The 18989-nt window shown below is 41.4% G+C and overlaps 1 protein-coding gene across 1 annotated transcript in view; it reads left to right on the plus strand.

Moving 5' to 3' along the window:
• Positions 1 to 18989, plus strand: part of ELP3 (elongator acetyltransferase complex subunit 3) — a 125464-nt gene that overhangs the window by 79087 nt on the left and 27388 nt on the right. The window contains exons 11-14 of the mRNA XM_069576684.1: positions 5436 to 5526; positions 8855 to 8920; positions 10924 to 11151; positions 12076 to 12157. Of these exons, the coding sequence (XP_069432785.1) occupies positions 5436 to 5526; positions 8855 to 8920; positions 10924 to 11151; positions 12076 to 12157 (467 nt within the window). The remainder of the gene's footprint in view (positions 1 to 5435; positions 5527 to 8854; positions 8921 to 10923; positions 11152 to 12075; positions 12158 to 18989) is intronic.

Here is an 18989-nt window from a genome sequence, read left to right on the forward strand (position 1 = left end):
GTCACTGTTTCTTTTTCCCATTCTATTTGTCATGAAGTGATAGGACTGGATGCCATGATCTTAGTTTTCTCAATGTTGAGCTTTAAGCCAGTTTTTTCACTCTTCTCTTTCACCTTCTTCAAGAGGCTCGTTAGTTCCTGTTTGCCTTCTGCCGTTAGGGTCTTGTCATATGCATATTTGAGGTTATTGATATTTCTCCTGGCAATCCTGATTCCAGCTTGTGATTCATCCCGCCTGGCATTTTGCATGTTGTACTCTGCCTAGATGTTAAATAAGCAGGGTGACAGTGTATAGCCTTCACATACTCCTTTCCCAGTTTGGAACCAGTCTGTTGTTCCATGTCCAGTTTTAACTGTTGCTTCTTGACTTACGTACAGGATTTTCAGGAGGCAGGTAAGGTGGTCTGGCATTCCCATCGCTTTAAGAATTTTCCACAGTCTGTTGTGACCCACATAGTCAAAGGCTTTGGCATAGTCAATAAAGCAGAAGTAGATGTTTTCCTGGAACTCTCTTGCTTTTTTGATGATCCAACAGATGTTGGCAATTTGATCTGTGATTCCTCTGCCTTTTCTAAACCCAGCTTGTACATCTGGAAGTTCTCGGTTCATGTACTATTGAAGCCTGGCTTGAAGAATTTGAGCATTACTTTGCTAGCATGTGAGATGAGTGCAATTGTGCAGTAGTCTGAACACTCTTTGGCATTGCCTTTCTTTGGGATTGAAAGGAAAACTGACCTTTTCCGGTCCTATGGCCACTGCTGAGTTTTCCAAAGTTGCTGGCATATTGAGTGCAGCACTTTCACAGCATCACCTTTTAGGATTTGAAATAGCTCAGCTGGAATTCCATCACCTTCAGTATCTTTGCTCAAAGTGATGCTTCCTAAGGCCCAGTTGACTTCACACTCCAGGATGTCTGGTTCTAGGTGAGTGATCACACCATTGTGGCTATCTGGGTCATTAAGATTTTTTTGTGTGTAGTTCTCCTGTGTATTCTTTTCACCTCTTCTTAATATCTTCTGCTTCTGTTAGGTCCATACTGTTTCTGTCCTTTATTATGCCCATCTTTGCATGAGATGTTGCCTTGATAGCTCCAATTTTCTTGAAGTCTTTCTCTAGCCTTTCCCATTCTGTTGTTTTCCTCTATTTCTTTGTATTGTTCCCTTAAGAAGGCTTTCTCATCTCTGCTAGCTATTCTCTGGAACTCTGCATTCAGGTGGATATGTATCTGTCTGTTTCTCACTTGCCTTTCACTTCTCAGCTATTTGAAAGGCCTCCTCAGACAACCACTTTGCAGTCTTGCATTCCTTTTTCTCTGGGGTAGTTTTGGTCACTGCCTCTGTACAGTGTTACAAACCTCTGTCCATAGTTCTTCAGGCACTCTGCCTATCAGATCTAATTGCTTGAATATATTTGTCACCTTCACTGTAAAATCATAAGGTATTTGATTTAGGTCTGACCTGAATGGCTTAGTGGTTTTCCCTACTTTCTTCAATTTAAACCTGAAGTTTGCAATAAGGAGCTCATGATCTGAGCCACAGTCAGCTCCAGGTCTTGTTTTTGTTGACTGTATAGAGTTTCTCCATCTTCATCTGCAAAGAATATTGTCAGTCTAATTTCAGTATTGACCATCTGGTGAAGTCCACATGTTAAGTCATTTCTAAAGGCAATGATACCTCAGTAATAATGAGCACAGTGAGTGCCCAGATCTTGGTTTTAAATACCATGCTCCACTGAAAGGAAGCGGGACTGCTTGGGTAAATGGCCAGTTCTAGGGTTGGGGCAGCAAACATGTAAGATAAGCCTAGAACATCTTGTTGCAGAAAGTAAGGAAATACGCAAAGAATGTTGCAGATATGTCAGAAGGACCCAGAAGCCAGCCTAAATGCATGCCTACTGGCCACATCTAATTTAAGCAACAAAATAGTGTTGATATCAGACTACTACAACTGGTTGAATAAAATAGGAGTCTATGAGTTTATAAATTAGAGAAGGGAACATTCTTTCTTGAAATACAGGCTCAACTAACACAGAAGGGATGGTAGAAATAGTCACCAGTGATGACTGTTGCAGGGCAGGTGGTGTAGGATTCGTCAGCAGATGCTAGACTGGTGGGCGGAGGGTCGGTGAGGAACAGGCACTGGCATGGTATCTGTGCTTGCGTCAGCTCTCATGCTATAACAGGTATTCTGAAACAATCCACTTATTAACACATTTTTCACATTTTTGTGCTTTTTGTTGATTTTACTGCTTAAAATGTCCCAGACTTCCCTGGCGGCTCAGACGATAAAGCGTCTGCCTACAATGTGGGAGACCCGGGTTCAGTCCCTAGGTCGGGAAGATCTCCTGGAGAAGGAAATGGCAATCCACTTCAGTATTCTTGCTTGGAAAATCCCATGGATGGAGGAGCCTGGTAGGGTACAGTCCATGGGGTCACAACGAGTTGGACACGACTGAATGACTTCACTTTCTTTCTTTCTTTTTTTCATGCATAGTGTTCCTAAGCACAAGAAGATTGTGATGTCTCTTACAAAGAAAATAAGCGTGTTAGATAAGCTTCATTGCAGCATGAATCATAGTGCTGTTGGCCATATACAGTGTTACTGAATGAATTCTGTGTTAAATAAAGTGTCTTTGAACAGAAACACAGAACAAAGTGATGTGTTGATCAGCGGAATAAAACGAACCAAAAGCAGACAGGAACCTAACCCTCCATTTTTCATAGGAGCAGTGCTTCCATATTTGCTCATTCAGTGTTCATGGCACATTATCAGACTTCACTGCAGTGAATAACAAGAGTCAAATGAATCTCACGTAATGGGTACTAAGTGGTTGCCGTTGAGAATATCAGATTAATTTCATATCACGTATAACAGTGTTATACTTTGTTGTGAAACTACATATATTTGTGAGTAATTTAATAGAATGTTGTTCAGTTGCTAGGTTGTGTCCAACTCTTTGCCATCTCATGGACTTCAGCACGCCAGGTTTCCCTGTCCTTCACTATCTCCCAGAGTTGACACAAACTTATGTCCATTGAGTCGGTGATGCCATCCACCCATCTCATCCTCTGCCTCGCTCTTCTCTTCTTGCCTTCAATCTTTCCTAGAATCAGGGTCTTTTCTAGTGAGTCAGTTCTTCCCATCAGGTGGCCAAAGTATTGGAGTTTCTGCTTCAGCCTCAGTCCTTGCAATGAATATTCAGGACTAATTTACTTTAGGATTGACTAGTTCAGGGTTAAAAGAGGCATTTGGGAGATTTTAACTTTGGTTTACGTAATATGAAATAGTAAAAAACTTAAAACAGTTTTTTATACATTCCTTCCTAAAATAAACTGTTTTTTCTTCCATCACCTAAAAGAATACCCTAATTATCTGTGTAACCAAATAGAATCATAAATTCTATTATGCTTATTGGGGGTATGAGCACAAAAAAAGAAAAAAAAAACCCTGCTTTTTCCTTCACTAGCCTTCTTTCAGTTTCTTCTGATTACTAATTTAACGTGTACCTGGGGACTTCCCAGGTGGTCCGGCTGCTGGGACTCCACACTTCCAATGTAGGGGTCCTGGGTTCTGTCTCTGGTCAGGGAGTTAGATCCCACATGCCACAGCTCAAGGTCCCTCGTGCTGCAGCTAAGACCCAGTGCAGCCAAATAAATATGTAAACAGAAATAAATATTTAAGATATATCTGGTGTTCAATTCAGTCACTCAGTCATATGTGACTCTTTGTGACCCCATGGACTGCAGCACGCCAGGCCTCCCTGTCCATCACCAACTCTCGGAGTTTACTCAAACTCATGTCCATTGACTCGGTGATGCCATCCAACTATCTCATCCTCTGTCGTCCCCTTCTACTCCTGCCTTCAATCTTTCACAGCATCAGGGTCTATTCAAATGAGTCAGCTCTTCACATCAGGTGGCCAAAGTATTGGAGTTTCAGCTTCAGCATCAGTCCTTCCAATGAATATTCAGGACTGATTTCCTTTAGGATGGACTGGTTGGAAGGAATTACAGTTCCAAAGAAAGAAAGTTTATTTTACTAAAAAGTATAAGTAAACCACAGATATTAACTAATCACTCTAAATTATATTTTTTTAATGTCACTTTGAACTCCCTGGTATGTCATTCCCTTAAAGAATTTTGGCTTATTGCTTTATAGTTGCTTCCAGAGTCTATTTATTATGTGTAGTTTTTAATGTAATTGATCAGCTTTTGATACTTTTGAATGAGTGGGGAATATCTTATTAGAATCAAATGGTGAATTAGCTAATTGTATTTACTTAACATTTGGAGGGATAAGTGAAAAGAGAAGGAAAACACTCAAATTGATTCAAAAGCAAAAATGAGGAAACAAGATAATTGGTGTATCCTTCAAGTCTTCTAATCCACCAAATATTAGACAAAACAAATTGGGGACTTGTCTTTAAATAGGAGATGTGCTAAGCATATTCTTACTTCAGATTTTTTTTTTTTTTTTTAGCTATTTTGTGTTAAGATATTGATTTTTCTCTAGAAGGGATGTTGAGGGCTACTAAAATGAAGCTCATAATTTCAACTTTTGATCAAAGTTTCCTTGGTGCCTGGCACTTAACACTATCTTAATGCCAGGAAATAAATTTTATCTGCTTCATTTTTAAGCAAGTTCTTGTTCCCTTCTAATGAAGTTGTGCTCAGTCATGCAGTTGTGTCCAACTCTGCAACCGCATGGACCATAGCCATTCAGGCTCCTATGTCCACAGAATTTTCCAGGCAAGAATACTGGAGTGGGTTGCCATTTGCTCCTCCAGGGGATCTTCCTGACCAAAGGATTGAACCCAAGTCTCCTGAGTCTCTTGCATTGGCAGGCGGGTTCTTTACCACTAGCACCACCAGGGAAGAGTCACTTCTAATTTAGATTTTTAGGAAATGGGGGGTGGGGGGCAATATATTCTTTGAGACCAGTTGTCATCTCGGCCAGGCTTTTAAGCTTCCTGGTTACTTGTCATTCAGCAACTCTGTGGGAACGTGTTTATAAGCTATAAATACGTACATTAATAATTTTTATTTCTTCTCTTTTAAACAAATTGGATTTTGTAAAAACAACAACAAGAATTGTATTTCCTGTTTAGTACAGGTATCTCTTCAGCCAAAAATCATTATAATGGTTATTGGATATTTGTTTTGTATTTAGTAATCTTATAAAGTGATTTCATCAGGTATTTCTTAAGAAAACCTCGCATGATTGGTGAAAATCATAATTTCATAGATGGAAAAACTGGGAGGTAGAAAAGCTGTGAACCTGCTTTCCAGTTAGAATATTCAGCCTCTGTTTTCTTGGTCTGTTTTGTAGGGGTTTTTTGAGGGGGGAAGGGTGGTTCTCCTTTTGTAAAAAATGTCCCTGCCTTCCTGTTTTAGAGAGTGACTTACATTTTGCAATATCTGATGTTTTTCTCCTGCAGAGATATTCCAATGCCATTAGTCAGCTCAGGAGTGGAGCACGGAAACTTGAGAGAGCTGGCGTTTGCAAGAATGAAAGACCTTGGAATACAGGTAAGAGCCTGACCGTGACTGCAGAGATCAGAGTACTCTCAGACATGTGATCACCTGATAAACTTACAGGCTGGTCAAAGAGCTTTCATGCACTGAAGCCCTTCTTTCTGTACAGCATGTTGAAGCTGAAGTAGTGGTTCCACCATCTGCATCCCACGCCTGCATCCCTCTGCTTTCTCCTAAAAGTGTGGGTTTGTCAATGTAATGGTTGTTTTCTCTTGCCTACTGAAATTGCCAACTATGTATTCAGCTCCTTTTTTAGAAAACCTCTTTTCTTTTGAAATACTAGGTGTGTGATTCTTGACCAGTGGTTATAGACAAATACGACCTTTGAAGAAACAAGGATGATATGCTGAAGTAATTACCGATGTTATTGTCCAGATATACCACTCTCCCTTGCCCCACCTTGCCCCTGTGTCTTATCATTTGCTTTTTTATTTCATGAATATTTACTAAGCACCTCCTTTCTGCTTTCCCTGGAAGTATAAAGAGCCCAGGAATCTGCAGATGATTTTGAAATCACGATATGGTTTAAAACTCCGTGCCCTAGGAGCTATTTCTCAGAGCTGCTAGGAGGAAAGGCCAGGGTGTGTCAAGGCCTGAGCCTGCATGCTGGCCTCTGCCTTGAGCTTCTGCTTCACTTGGTCTGGTGCAGAGCTGAGGGAGGTTCTCACACACAGTGCAGACATGGACCACTCTTTGAAAGGCATTGTTTTAAGGTCTGCGTACCATGTTTGTGGACATATCTGAAACATTGTGTTCTCTTAGTTGATTTGTTATAAAGAAGTTTTTCTTTTCTTTTTTTCAGAAAATGGTCTAGAGTTTGTGAACATTATTGGCTTATTCTACCAAAATAATAATAATAATTTAAGTTCTAGAAAAATAGCAACTGTATGTACAGTAATTGTTATTTAGTCACTCGGTCCAGAGAAGGCAATGGCACCCCGCTCCAGTACTCTTGCCTGGAAAATCCCATGGATGGAGGAGCCTGGTGGGCTGCAGGCCATGGGGTCACTAAGAGTCGGACACGACTGAACGACTTCACTTTCATTTTTCACTGTCATGCATTGGAGAAGGAAATAGCAACCCACTCCAGTGTTCTTGCCTGGAGAATCACAGCAGCAGTTGCTCAGTCATGTCCAACTCTTTGTGACCCCATGGACCATAGCCGCCAGGCTCCTCTGTCCATGGGATTTCCCGGGCGAGAATACTGGAGTGGGTTGCCATTTCCTTCTCCAGGGGATCTTCCTGACCCAGGGATTGAACCCAAGTCTCCTGCATTGGCAGGCAGTTTCTTTACCATGGAACCACCAAGGAACCCCATGTACAGTAATGAATAGCCCCAGCAAGTATGTGACTGCTCTGCTCCCTGGTCCCCAGCTGTCCCAGTTCCTCAGCTCCTCCTCCTCCTCCTCCTGGCCTGGTTAGTCTGATAACCTCATCATCCAGCCATCATCTTTTTTTTTTTTTTTTGATTTATTTAAATTTTTTTTTTTTTTTTTTTTTACTTTACAATACTGTATTGCTTTTGCCATACATTGACATGAATCCACCACAGGTGTACATGAGTTCCCAACCCTGAACCCCCCTCCCACCACCCTCCCCGTATCATCTCTCTGGGCCATCCCAGTGCACCAGCCCCAAGCATCCTGTATCCTGTATCAAACCTAGACTAGCGATTCGTTTCTTACCTGATAGTATACATGTTTCAATGCCATTCTCCCAAATCATCCCACCCTCGCCCTCTCCCACAGAGTCCAAAAGTCTGTTCTTTACATCTGTGTCTCTTTTGCTATCTCCCATACAGGGTTATCATTACCATCTTTCTAAATTCCATATATATGTGTTAGTATACTGTATTGGTGTTTTTCTTTCTGGCTTACTTAACTCTGTATAATGGGCTCCAGTTTCATCCACCTCATTAGAACTGATTCAAATGTATTCTTTTTAATGGCTGAGTAATACTCCATAGTGTATATGTACCACAGCTTTCTTATCCATTTGTCTGCTGATGGACATCTAGGTTGCTTCCATGTCCTGGCTATTACAAACAGTGCTGGGATGAACAGCACTGTTACCCTCTTAAACCTTGATAGGCTCTCATAAAGTAATCTAGGATTGAGTCTCAAGATTGGAATTCAGTCGTAGCCAAAAGTTATCTAGTTTACCTAGGCAGTGTCTTTACTAGAAAATAAGGATAGCCCAGTCTCTTTTGTAAAAACCATTCCCCACCCCTCCAAGAAAGGACAAAAGCAGGCAAGTGTTCTTTAGGAGCATGGGATATGGGTTCCCGGGGCATGGAAATAGCTTAGTTTTTCTAGAACTGAATAACAAACGCTTATTTTTCTCGTGAAATTCTCTCCATATATACACCAAATACACTATTAGTAGTATACTGCAAGACGTCATCAGCTTTCCTAGGGTGATCTTTTCTCACCGATGGAAAGCGTTAGAGTCTTGGAAATAAGCTCCACAGTTTGTTCTATAGGGGAAAGTATACCATGGGACAGATAATAGTCCCTGTGAGGATTTTGTAATTATAAGTGTCAGGCTTCACAGCCTGCACACTGGGTCGTGGAGTAGAAGCGAGAGTCACATCATGTAGCCAGGCCGTGCACACATCCACAGGCAACTTTGTGCTTCCTGGGACATTCAGAGAGCCAGTCTGCTGCCATGACACCGTGATTTGGACTGTATAATAATAAAAGCTCTTTCCTCTCCTTCCTCGCATTCCTTCCTCCCTCCCATCCTTTATTCCACAGAGCCCTTCTCTGCAAAAGATAGCAGTCTTAGTTTCCCTCTTTCTGACATTTCTAAAATTTGATACGAATATGGTGATGCTAGAAACATTAACTGCTATAAAATGGTGAAGGTTTTCGAACATTAGGAATTCAGTTGTAACTCTTCTATAGATATAGTTTGGGATTGCACTTTCAGATACAGATGTATCCTCTGGGTAAAACTATGTTAAAATTTTAAGAGCTGTGTTCTTTCAATATTATGTATCGATCTCCTTTGGATTCTAAACTCCTTTTAAAAGCAATACACTGTTAACTTCATATATTTCCATTTTGTTTTTCCCTATCTTCACATTTATTAAAAATGGCTTCGTTTTTAAATTCGGTTTTTTAATCTCAATGTAAATTATGTCCAGATGTAATTTTGAGCCCAGAATTTGATGGAGAAGTTTCAGTAAAAATTGTATCAGTGACCGGTTTTATATCTGCCTCCCCTTCCCTCTTTCTTTTCTTTCTCTTTATTTTTTCCCCATTCCTACGTCCCTCCTTCCTCCCCTTTCTTCATTTCTTTTGCTTTGTTTTTTTCACAGTGCCGTGATGTAAGAACCAGAGAGGTTGGAATCCAAGAAATTCATCACAAAGTCCGGCCATACCAGGTGAGTGTCTTCATTTTGTAGAGATTGGGTCCTCCTCATTACTCTTTGTCAAGCCTGGGCCTAAAGCTGCTATGTATTGTGCTGTGTTTAGTTGCTCTATCATGCCCGACTCTTTGCGACCTCATGGACTGTAGTCCGCCAGGCTCCTCTGTCCATGGGGATTCTCCAGGCAAGAATACTGGAGTAGGTTGCCATGCCCTCCTTCAGGGGCTCTTCCCAACCCAAGGATCAAACCCACGTCTCCCGCATTGTAGATGGATTCTTTACCATCTGAGCCACCAGGGAAGCCCAAGAAAACTGGAGTGGGTTGCCTATCCCTTCTCCAGGAGAACTTCCCGACCCAGGAATCGATCTGGGTTCTCCTGCGTTGCAGGCAGATTCTTTACCAGCTGAGCTACCAGGGAAGCCCTATAGTTAGAACCAAAACCAAGCTCTCAAAGTTAATGAATAAACTAAGAGCAAAGAGTCATTGAGAATCGGGTCAAGTCAGCAAAGCCAGACGTGAAGGTCACTCAACACTAGAAGGGCCAGGTTAGGAAGATAGGTTGGAACTTCATTATAGATCAGTACTATTCAGCAGAACTTTCTGCAGTGTTGGAAATGTCCTGTCATCTGTGCCACCTAATATGGAGTCAGCTACCAGTCACATGTGACAGTTAAGCACTCGAAAGGTGGCTCGTGCAAGAAGAACTTACTTTTTAATTTTATTTAATGTCACAGTGTCAAAGAATTCAAATATAAATAGCCAGATGTGACCAGTGGCTACCTTCAGGTAAAGCTGAGTGTCACGTGCTTATCTCTGTGTGCAACTGTTCAGTTATTGCCCGTTTGTGGTAATCAGGTGAAGAGATCACCCTCATCAACAGGGTTTCTAGAAAACATATTTTTAATGAATTAATTTCTCTCCTGTAATGTCATCGTGTTAGATTTTTGCCAGATTTTCCTGTGGGGGTTCTCTTTCCTGTGGGAGCCTGTTTGAGAAAGGCTAGAAGAGATGAGATCTGCAGCTGGTATTTCTCTTCTCAAAATGAATTGACAGTTTTCACATCTTGGACCTTTCAAGGAAAAAGTAGGCCCTGGCACAGTTAGTTCTTCTGCCAAATTTCTTGTGCAGTCCAGTTACACAGCAAACAAGCTGAGGAGGAATGTCAGTGTCAATCTGATTGATCACCCCACTGTGGGTCCAATCTGCCTATTTTTGGAGTGCATCTGAGTGTGACCATGCCCACATACGTAGCTTTCTCTGCGTGTCAATTGCTTAATATTTGTGCAGAGTACAAGGGCCACTTGAGCAGGATGCAAAAATCAAAACACCATGTAGAGTGCTAACATAAAAGCTTCCCCTAAAACCCCTCTCTGGTGACGGTATTTTCTGTAACCTGTTAGTCTCACAATTAAGCATACTGTTGGGTTGGCCAAGAAGTTTTTTGGGTTTCTCCATAACATCTTATGAAAAAGAACCCAAATGTACTTTTTGGTCAACCCAATATTTTAAAGGTCCTGTGGGATACTTTTTCTGAAAATCCCGTCAAGGAATGAGACCAACACATTTTCCCCCAAAAAAGCAGGTTTTAGTGGAAGAGGTGAGAACTAAAAACCATTGAGCACCTCACAGTTCTGGGGCCCCGGGGTGTTCCCAAGAACTATGTACATGACATAATGTATAATTTTACCTTAGAGACTTTTCATAGAGGCTGAGAGATTTAAATCCATGGAAGTATTAACTGAGCCAAACCCTGTAAGAATCTTAAGGTTAATGAGGTTCAAATATTTATAAAATGGTAACAGTTTTCCTCATACACCATCTGTAGACAAGGCACAAATTCTCAGTTATAGTCAGTGCTATTGAGAGACAAGTAAAAAGAAACGTAATTTGTGATTATTTATTGTCTATCCTTAACTATAGATATTAGTTTAAATAAATATATATAATTATAGAAATGTACTTTGTTCTCTAACTCTTTTTTTTAAAAAAAGTTTTGTGTGGCTTTTTATTAAAACAGGTTGAATTGGTGAGAAGAGATTATGTTGCAAATGGAGGCTGGGAAACCTTCCTGTCATACGAAGACCCAGATCAGGACATCTTGATTGGCCTCTTGAGATTACGGAAGTGTTCAGAGGAGACATTCCGTTTCGAATTGGTTGGGGGTGTGTCCATAGTCCGAGAGCTGCACGTGTATGGAAGTGTGGTCCCCGTAAGCAGTCGGGATCCCACTAAATTTCAGCATCAGGTATCCTGGACTGTATTTCTGTTTGACTGTGGTTAAGAAGTTGCTCAAAGGAAGAAAAGAGAAAAGGGATTGCAGAGGGGAGAGGGAGGGCAGAGAAGGAAAGGAAGAGGAGAGGAGAAAGGAAAGTGCAGAAATAGAGGAACCAACATTACTGTTGTTCAGAGAGGTTTTCTCTTTAAATTGTACCCCTTTGGGCATGAGGGAGGGGGAGGGAGAGATGAATTGAGACTCAGTCAACTGGAATATAATAATAGACTGAACCATAGGAAATTGCTATTTTTGAAAGTCAGAAATGATCTAATACCGGCAATTTTGTGTGATTCAACTATTTTGGAATCGAAGGAGATGATAATGTGAAAGAAAGCACTTATGAAATTTTAAAGCACTTTGTCAATGCAAGCTAAGAGATAGTGGCATGCTATTCTACTCCCCCAAACAACCTAAAAAATAACCACTTTTTTTCACTTTCAGGAGAGCAAGTTAAAACTGCTAATGGTGGACCTAGCATTAAACCCCCAAATAGATGATTTAAGAATATTGCCTGGTTTCCAAAAGCCTTTTAGAAACTGAAAGGGTGACTAATAATACAAGATTAGATGCTCCAGACTTTCATCACCTGGAGATTGCCTAGAACTTGTTTAAAAAGCAACAGAAATTGACAGGCAATTCCTCCCTTGCTGTGACTAGATTACATCATCCACAGAATACCTTGGGATGGCTTTTGTTGCAGGGTTATTCCTAGTCTGCCCCTGAGTACTTTTGGTATAATTGAATCATTTCTTTCCTTATGCCTATAAATGGGTTTTTGTCACTCTTTTAAAGAGTTTAGCAGCTACTAAGTATCAGCCTTCTTGTTTTATGGACCCCCTCTTAATGACCTCTCTCCTTCACAGTTCCCTAACCCCCCTTATTGCTTCTTGGTAGGGCTTTGGCATGCTGCTCATGGAGGAAGCAGAACGAATAGCCAGAGAAGAACATGGATCTGGGAAAATAGCTGTTATATCAGGTAACTGGGGGTAGGCCTAGGCGGAGGGCAAAGTTCATGATTCATTCACATTGTTAACTTGGTACCACAAGTAAAAGTGTCTCAGGCTGTTGCAGGGAGGGGGACCCCTTCCAGGGCCCAAGAATGGGCTTTTGTCTGACACTGGGAAATCAATTGTCCAAGGAGACACACGTGCTGACAAAGCAAGAGACTTTATTGGGAACCGGCGCCCGGGTGGAGAGCAGAAGGGTACGGAACCCAGGAGGGCTGCCCTGCCACATGGCCCACAATCTCGGCTCTTTTGGTGATGGGATTAGTTTCCGGCTTGTCTCTGGCCAGTCGTTCTGACTCAGGGTCCTTCCTGGTGGTGTACGCATCGCTCAGCGTAGATGGATTCCAGTGAGAAAGATTCTGGGAGTTTGGCAGGACATATGAATTGGCGTCTCCACTCTCCTTTTGACCTCGCCCAAGTTCTTCCAGTTTATGGTGGTTTGTTATGGCCGCATTCCTCATCAGGACCTCCTATGCAAGTGGTTGCTCCTGTGCAAGGACCGCTCGTGCCAGTGGTTACTGTTCGGGCCTGGCCAGGGTGGGCGGTTTTAGTCAGTGGTTCTCCTAGCAAGGCCTCTCTTGCCTCTGTTTATGATGATTATATTCACACTTGGGCAGAGCCAAATAGGGAAAGACTGGTGGTGCTCTGGCACAAAGAAAATTGCTGTAAGCAGTCTGGCAGAATAGAGCTTGCAGACACTCTTTGCTGGCAAGATGAGTAATCTGTGCCCCATCTCCTCATGGTCTCCCCTGTCTCATGTCCCCCATCTTCATGGTGCCCTCCTGAACCCCATCTCCTCATGGTCTCCCCTGTCTCATGTCCCCTATCTTCATGGTGCCCTCCTGTGCCCCATCTCCTCATGGTCTCCCCTGTCTCATGTCCCCTATCTTCATGGTGCCCTCCTGAACCCCATCTCCTCATGGTCTCCCCTGTCTCATGTCCCCTATCTTCATGGTGCCCTCCTGTACCCCATCTCCTCATGGTCTCCCCTGTCTCCTCATGTCCCCTATCTTCATGGTGCCCTCCTGTGCCCCATCTCCTCATGGTCTCCCCTGTCTCCTCATGTCCCCCATCTTCATGGTGCCCTCCCGTACCCCATCTCCTCATGGTCTCATGCTTCGTTGCCCAGTTACTCTGTCTGGGAAAATGAAATCAGATGAATGAATCTAAGAAAATCATAAGTTAATGTGGTAATTGCCAGTATTGTTCAGAAAATTGAAATAGAACCTTGTTGCTAGTACAAGATGTTTCAAGACAGAGTTCCTTACTCCTTAAAAATTGTTTTCAGTGACTTTGTTCCGGGGAACAGATTTCTTTCCCTTTTTGGAAGCATTCCCCTTAGCCTCACCTAGGACATCAGGTGATTGGGGGAGGTGGGCGTGACGAGATAAGTCTGGTATAAGTGGAATAGAAAATAGCATGACTACACCCGTTCACTCATACTCTTCAGTGTCATACCCTTAACAAAATTTGCTCTTCTCAATAAGCAGCTAACAAAGTGAAAGCCCTGATCAAGATTCAGGTTACTTTTCCCTCCAGCATTATTAAATGAACCTTAAAAAAAAAAATCAGTAGTATGTTGCCAATCAATAAATCAATGCCTTGGCCCAGATTTTAATGATTACAGTTATGAAAATGTAATGACCCACGCTTACTTAATCGATTATTTAATCTGGCTGTGGTTTTTGGCATTTTCCAGACAGATTAATAAAGCATTTTTTTTAACACTGCTAGCTCCCTATATTTTTCTATGTTATCTTGAATATTTTTTATTGATATAGGTGATTTACAATGTTGTGCTAGTTTCTGCTGTATAGCAAGATGACTCAGTTATATACATACATAATTCTCTTTTTTTTGCATTTTTATTTATTTTTTTTTAACTTTATTTTACTTTATAATACTGTATTGGTTTTGCCATACATTGACATGAATCCACCACGGGTGTACATGCGTTCCCAAACATGAACCCCCCTCCCACCTCCCTCCCCATAACATCTCTCTGGGTCATCACCGTGCACCAGCCCCAAGCATGCTGTATCCTGCGTCGGATATAGACTGGCGATTCGATTCTTACATGATAGTATACATGTTACAATGCCATTCTCCCAAATCATCCCACCCTCTCCCTCTCCCTCTGAGTCCAAAAGTCCGTTATACACATCTGTGTCTTTTTTCCTGTCTTGCATACAGGGTCGTCATTGCCATCTTTCTAAATTCCATATATATGTGTTAGTATACTGTATTGGTGTTTTTCTTTCTGGCTTACTTCACCAGTTTCATCCATCTCATCAGAACTGATTCAAATGTATTCTTTTTAATGGCTGAGTAATACTCCATTGTGTATATGTACCACAGCTTTCTTATCCATTCATCTGCTGATGGACATCTAGGTTGCTTCCATGTCCTGGCTATTATAAACAGTGCTGCGGTGAACATTGGGGTACATGTGTTTCTTTCCATTCTGGTTTCCTTGGTGTGTATGCCCAGAAGTGGGATTGCTGGGTCATAAGGTAGTTCTATTTGCAATTTTTTAAGGAATCTCCACACTGTTCTCCAAAGTGGCTGTACTAGTTTGCATTCCCACCAACAATGTAGGAGGGTTTCCTTTTCTCCACACCCTCTCCAGCATTTATTGCTTGCAGATTTTTGGATCGCAGCATAATTCTTTTTTACATTCGTTTCCATTATGGCTTATCCCAGGGTATTGAACGTAGTTCCCTGTGCTACGCAGTAGGACCATCCTAACCGCAGCAGTTTACATCTGCCAGCCCCACACTCCCAGTCCATCCCTCTGCCTCCCGCCTTGGCAACCATGTCTGTTCTTTGGGTTTTTTCTGTTACCTTAAACCCTCTAAAGAGGTGGGAATTAAATGAAGCTCACCTGATTGGTTGCCAGTATTTGTAATTTAAAAAGGTTTACTTCTCAATTGTTCAGCTTGTGGTTGAAAGAGGTCCACCTTCCCTGGTACCAGGAAAGGGCCAGACTGACTCAGAGCTCATTATACATGTGCATCTGTGAATCACCTGAAATTTCAGCTGGCCTCTTTTGCCAGCGAACTATCAGTGTTTCCAGTAGTACAGTGCTTTCCAAGCCTTAATGTGTTTGTGAATCATCTGGAGATCTTGTTAAAGCGCAGATTGTGACTCGTTGGGTCTGGGTTGGAGCCTGAAGGCCTACGTGTCTAACCGGCTCGTAGTAAGACCATTCTGATTGTCTTCAGATCACACTTTAAGGAGCAAGGTTTTAGTATTCTCTTCCAAATGTAGTATTCTGTTTCAGATCAGTAAGGTAAAGGTATTCTCTGTGACCCTGGCAGTGCCTGCATTCCCAAAGTCTGATATGCAGCTGTGTGATTTTCTGGTATCTGTGGGAACCTGATGAATTTTAAAACTGAAGGGCATCTGTATTCTGTCACTTCTCCGCATTAGTTAATTTGCCTTCGTGCTATCTATCTCTTTTTTGAAATGTTATACACAGAGAGGAGTGTCTGATTTGCCTGGGGACACATTCAGTTACCTGTAAGAACCCCACTGTTTTTTGAACAGTGTCTTACTAAGTGGAAATCAGCATCTGTGCTCTTTGTAGGTTATTATTCTAATCTAAATACTAGCTCAATTTCAGATCATCTGCTTGTTGAACTTTTAAAATAGCAAGAAGAGACTCACTAAAAATAACAGGGAAGAACCTTTCCCATTACTAGCTGTCACAGGTAGACTACTGGTACAGGGCTTTCTCTTGGCCAGCAGGTTTTTACAGGAGCAGCCCTGGAAATGTGCTCTTGGTACTCAGGTGAGCCCTGTGGGAGGAAGTGGTACTTCCTGTCTCTGACCTATGAGCCCTCCCCAGTGCCCTGTACTGAAGAATCCAACTAGGGCCTTGGCTTTCTGTTTGACCCAAGATCTGATCCCCCTTCAGATGAAAACATTAAGAAGATTTACTCTGTGTGTGATGCATTGTATTTCTCTAATTTAGTAACGTATTAGTGTTCTGTTTGAGTTCCTGAATTAGACACCTGAGGTGTCCATTACTCAGAACTTCAAGGAGGACAGATTTGAAGTGTCCTTGTTGGGTTTTAATCATAATGTGTTTCTTGGTTGGTTGTTTTCCTTCCCTCATTTGTTCAGTTGACTTTGGTCTTCCTGATTTAAGTACAATGCTGTGTGTCTGTGTGTTTTAATTGGTTTTTGTAAAGAGTCAGTTATTCTCCATAAGTTGATCCTTAGAATGAAAATCTTAGGATAGCGCTGGTGCTTCTGGGCTGCATTTATTCACAGTGCTTCATTAGACGTGATGTGTAAGAAGAGACACTTGGGCAGGGGCGTTAAGATTCTGTTCCTGCACTGACAGCAGCTCTCCTTGTGATGATCTTGAGTAATGTTGCTCGAATCTCCACGGACCTTTATTTCTTTACTGAAAATAAGTGTGTTAGGTTAACATTTGCCATTCTAACAGTCTAGAAATGTGCCCCTTAAATAGCTTCATCTCTTTTAGTTCTCAACAAGATCAATTGTGTTTTTACTGATTTCATATTAAGTACATTCTTTTCGGAAACCATACCAGGAGACCCTTTAATTTCATTAGTAATTAGTCTCATTCAGTTTGGGTATTTGATGATAGAAATGATGACAAAGTTTCCCGTAGGTGGCTAATCCTATCTGTGAAATGAAGTGGATGCCTGTCCACCTCAGTCCCATCTGCTGATACTTTGTGATCTGTGTCCTACCTTGCTTGTTTGTTTTTCTTTTCCTGACCTTGTCCTTGATTTGTAAATCTATCCTTCCCCTGGTCTGTAGGCTTTTGTATAACTCATACCCAGTGGTAGCCTAGATATTCTGTCCTGGCATAACTAGTAGCTTGAAGAAGGGAGAGACAGATCACTTATCATGCTGGTTACACTGATGCTAAGAGGCATGCGTTTATGTCGAATTCTTTTAATTAAATTCTGATTCACTATGATTCCTCTTTATCTTGCCAGCAGATTGTTTCTGTTACTTGGATTTATAACCCTCAATCCTGCCTCTGGACAATATGACTAACTACACAGTAGATCTGATTTCAAGCACTAGTCAGAAAGACTCCATATATTCTGTTTTTCCATATTAAAACACAAATTGTTTTTTATTTGTTGGCTCAATATATTTTGTTTATAAAAGGTCCATGTTGTGTATTTCACAGCTGATTTATAAAAGATTAACTTGATAGCTACATGAGAAAATTGAAAACCCATTTATCAACATCAAATGAAACACTGTCTCAGAGTGTCTTTTCTTTTTATATATTTATTTGGCTATGCTGAGTCTTAATTGCAGCACACAGGATCTTTGATCTTCCTTGTGGCATGTGGGATCTTCTTTTTTTTTTTTTCTAAGTTGGGGTATGTAGCTGTGGAATGTGGGATCTAGTTCCCTGACCAGGTATCAAACATGAGCTCCCTACATTGGGAATGTGGCGTTTTAGCCCCAACAGGGAAGTCCATCAGAGTGACTTTTAAGTTTATTCATTCCGCCTGAGTAAATTGTCTTGGTAAACTGTGTGTTTTCAAATTAACCATCAACTCCAACTGTTAAAGCAATAATGAATTTCTTAACACCAGAATCGCTACATGTCTGGAGTGTCTCCTGTGTGCAGGGGCCCAGGGCTGGGAGGGCAGATAGAGGAAGCAGGAGATGATGCCCTGCCTTTGAGGGATGTTCACGTGGACCAGAGCAGCTCATGCAGTCTTCACCCTGCAGCTTGTCTGTAACTGCAGAGGAAGACAGGTTTTTCCCTACTTAGACTATTTCTCAACTTAGGATTAGCTGCTTCAGCATGAGAAAACAATCTTTTTCTACATATAAAAATGGGTAAATCACTAGTATGAGAACAATCAGCTTATGAAATAATATGCAGGCAGGAAATAATAGTTAATTGCTGCTAAATACCCAAGCAATTAATTAGTCCCTATTAAGTCCAAGCACTGTAGTATCTTTCATCAGCTTGCTCTTGTTGCTTCTATCAACATCCAATTGTTTAAGATGAACAAATTGTATTTACTTAAAAGCCATGATGTTTATCTACCTAGATGATCAGCTTTCTCTCCTTTAAAAATGTTACGATGGAGCAGTTTTTTTCTGTTCCCCCTTATAGTGTCAAGTGCAGAGATTTATACTGTAGAACCTAACCATAACATTTGAAATGCCATCACTAATAATCACCATGGAAACTGGAGATATCTGATGTCATACTGCCCGTACCATTTTTGAAAGGGCAAATATAACTGTCAATAGACACTATTTAAAAAGCCACTTAATACCCCCAGCAAAATGACCTTTTTTCCTTTAGGCAGTTTTGGCTAGGTTTCAGATCCAGTCGTGTTCCTGTTTCATTTTGCCAGGCTAATTGCTATGCATCATGACGGACAGCTATTCCCCAAGCTCCCCCCACTACCTTCGTCATAAGCAGTATCCTATTTGTGTTCTTTCAAGTAGAAAATTAACATGGCCATTGGCCAAGAATTGCACCAGGCTGACGGATCAAACAATGATGATGAGGAATGAGGAAAATATCAGATTGTTTGATGACAGAAATCACTGAAGTCAGAGATCAATAGCCATTTTGTTTCAGCCTATTAAAAAGGCAAAGAAGAGGGCAGGGGAGGCGAGTTTAAATATAGGATGAGCAAACTGAGTTTCTGTGGGGATACGATTATTCTAGATCATGGAGCTCAGAGACACATGACTCTAAAGGCATGTCTACAATCCCAACTAGTGAAAAACATCATTGTGCCTGAGACTTACAGCGTCTGATATGGCTTCCTG

The sequence above is a fragment of the Ovis canadensis genome, chromosome 2 (genome assembly GCF_042477335.2).
Source record: "Ovis canadensis isolate MfBH-ARS-UI-01 breed Bighorn chromosome 2, ARS-UI_OviCan_v2, whole genome shotgun sequence".
Taxonomy (NCBI): Eukaryota; Metazoa; Chordata; class Mammalia; order Artiodactyla; family Bovidae; genus Ovis; species Ovis canadensis.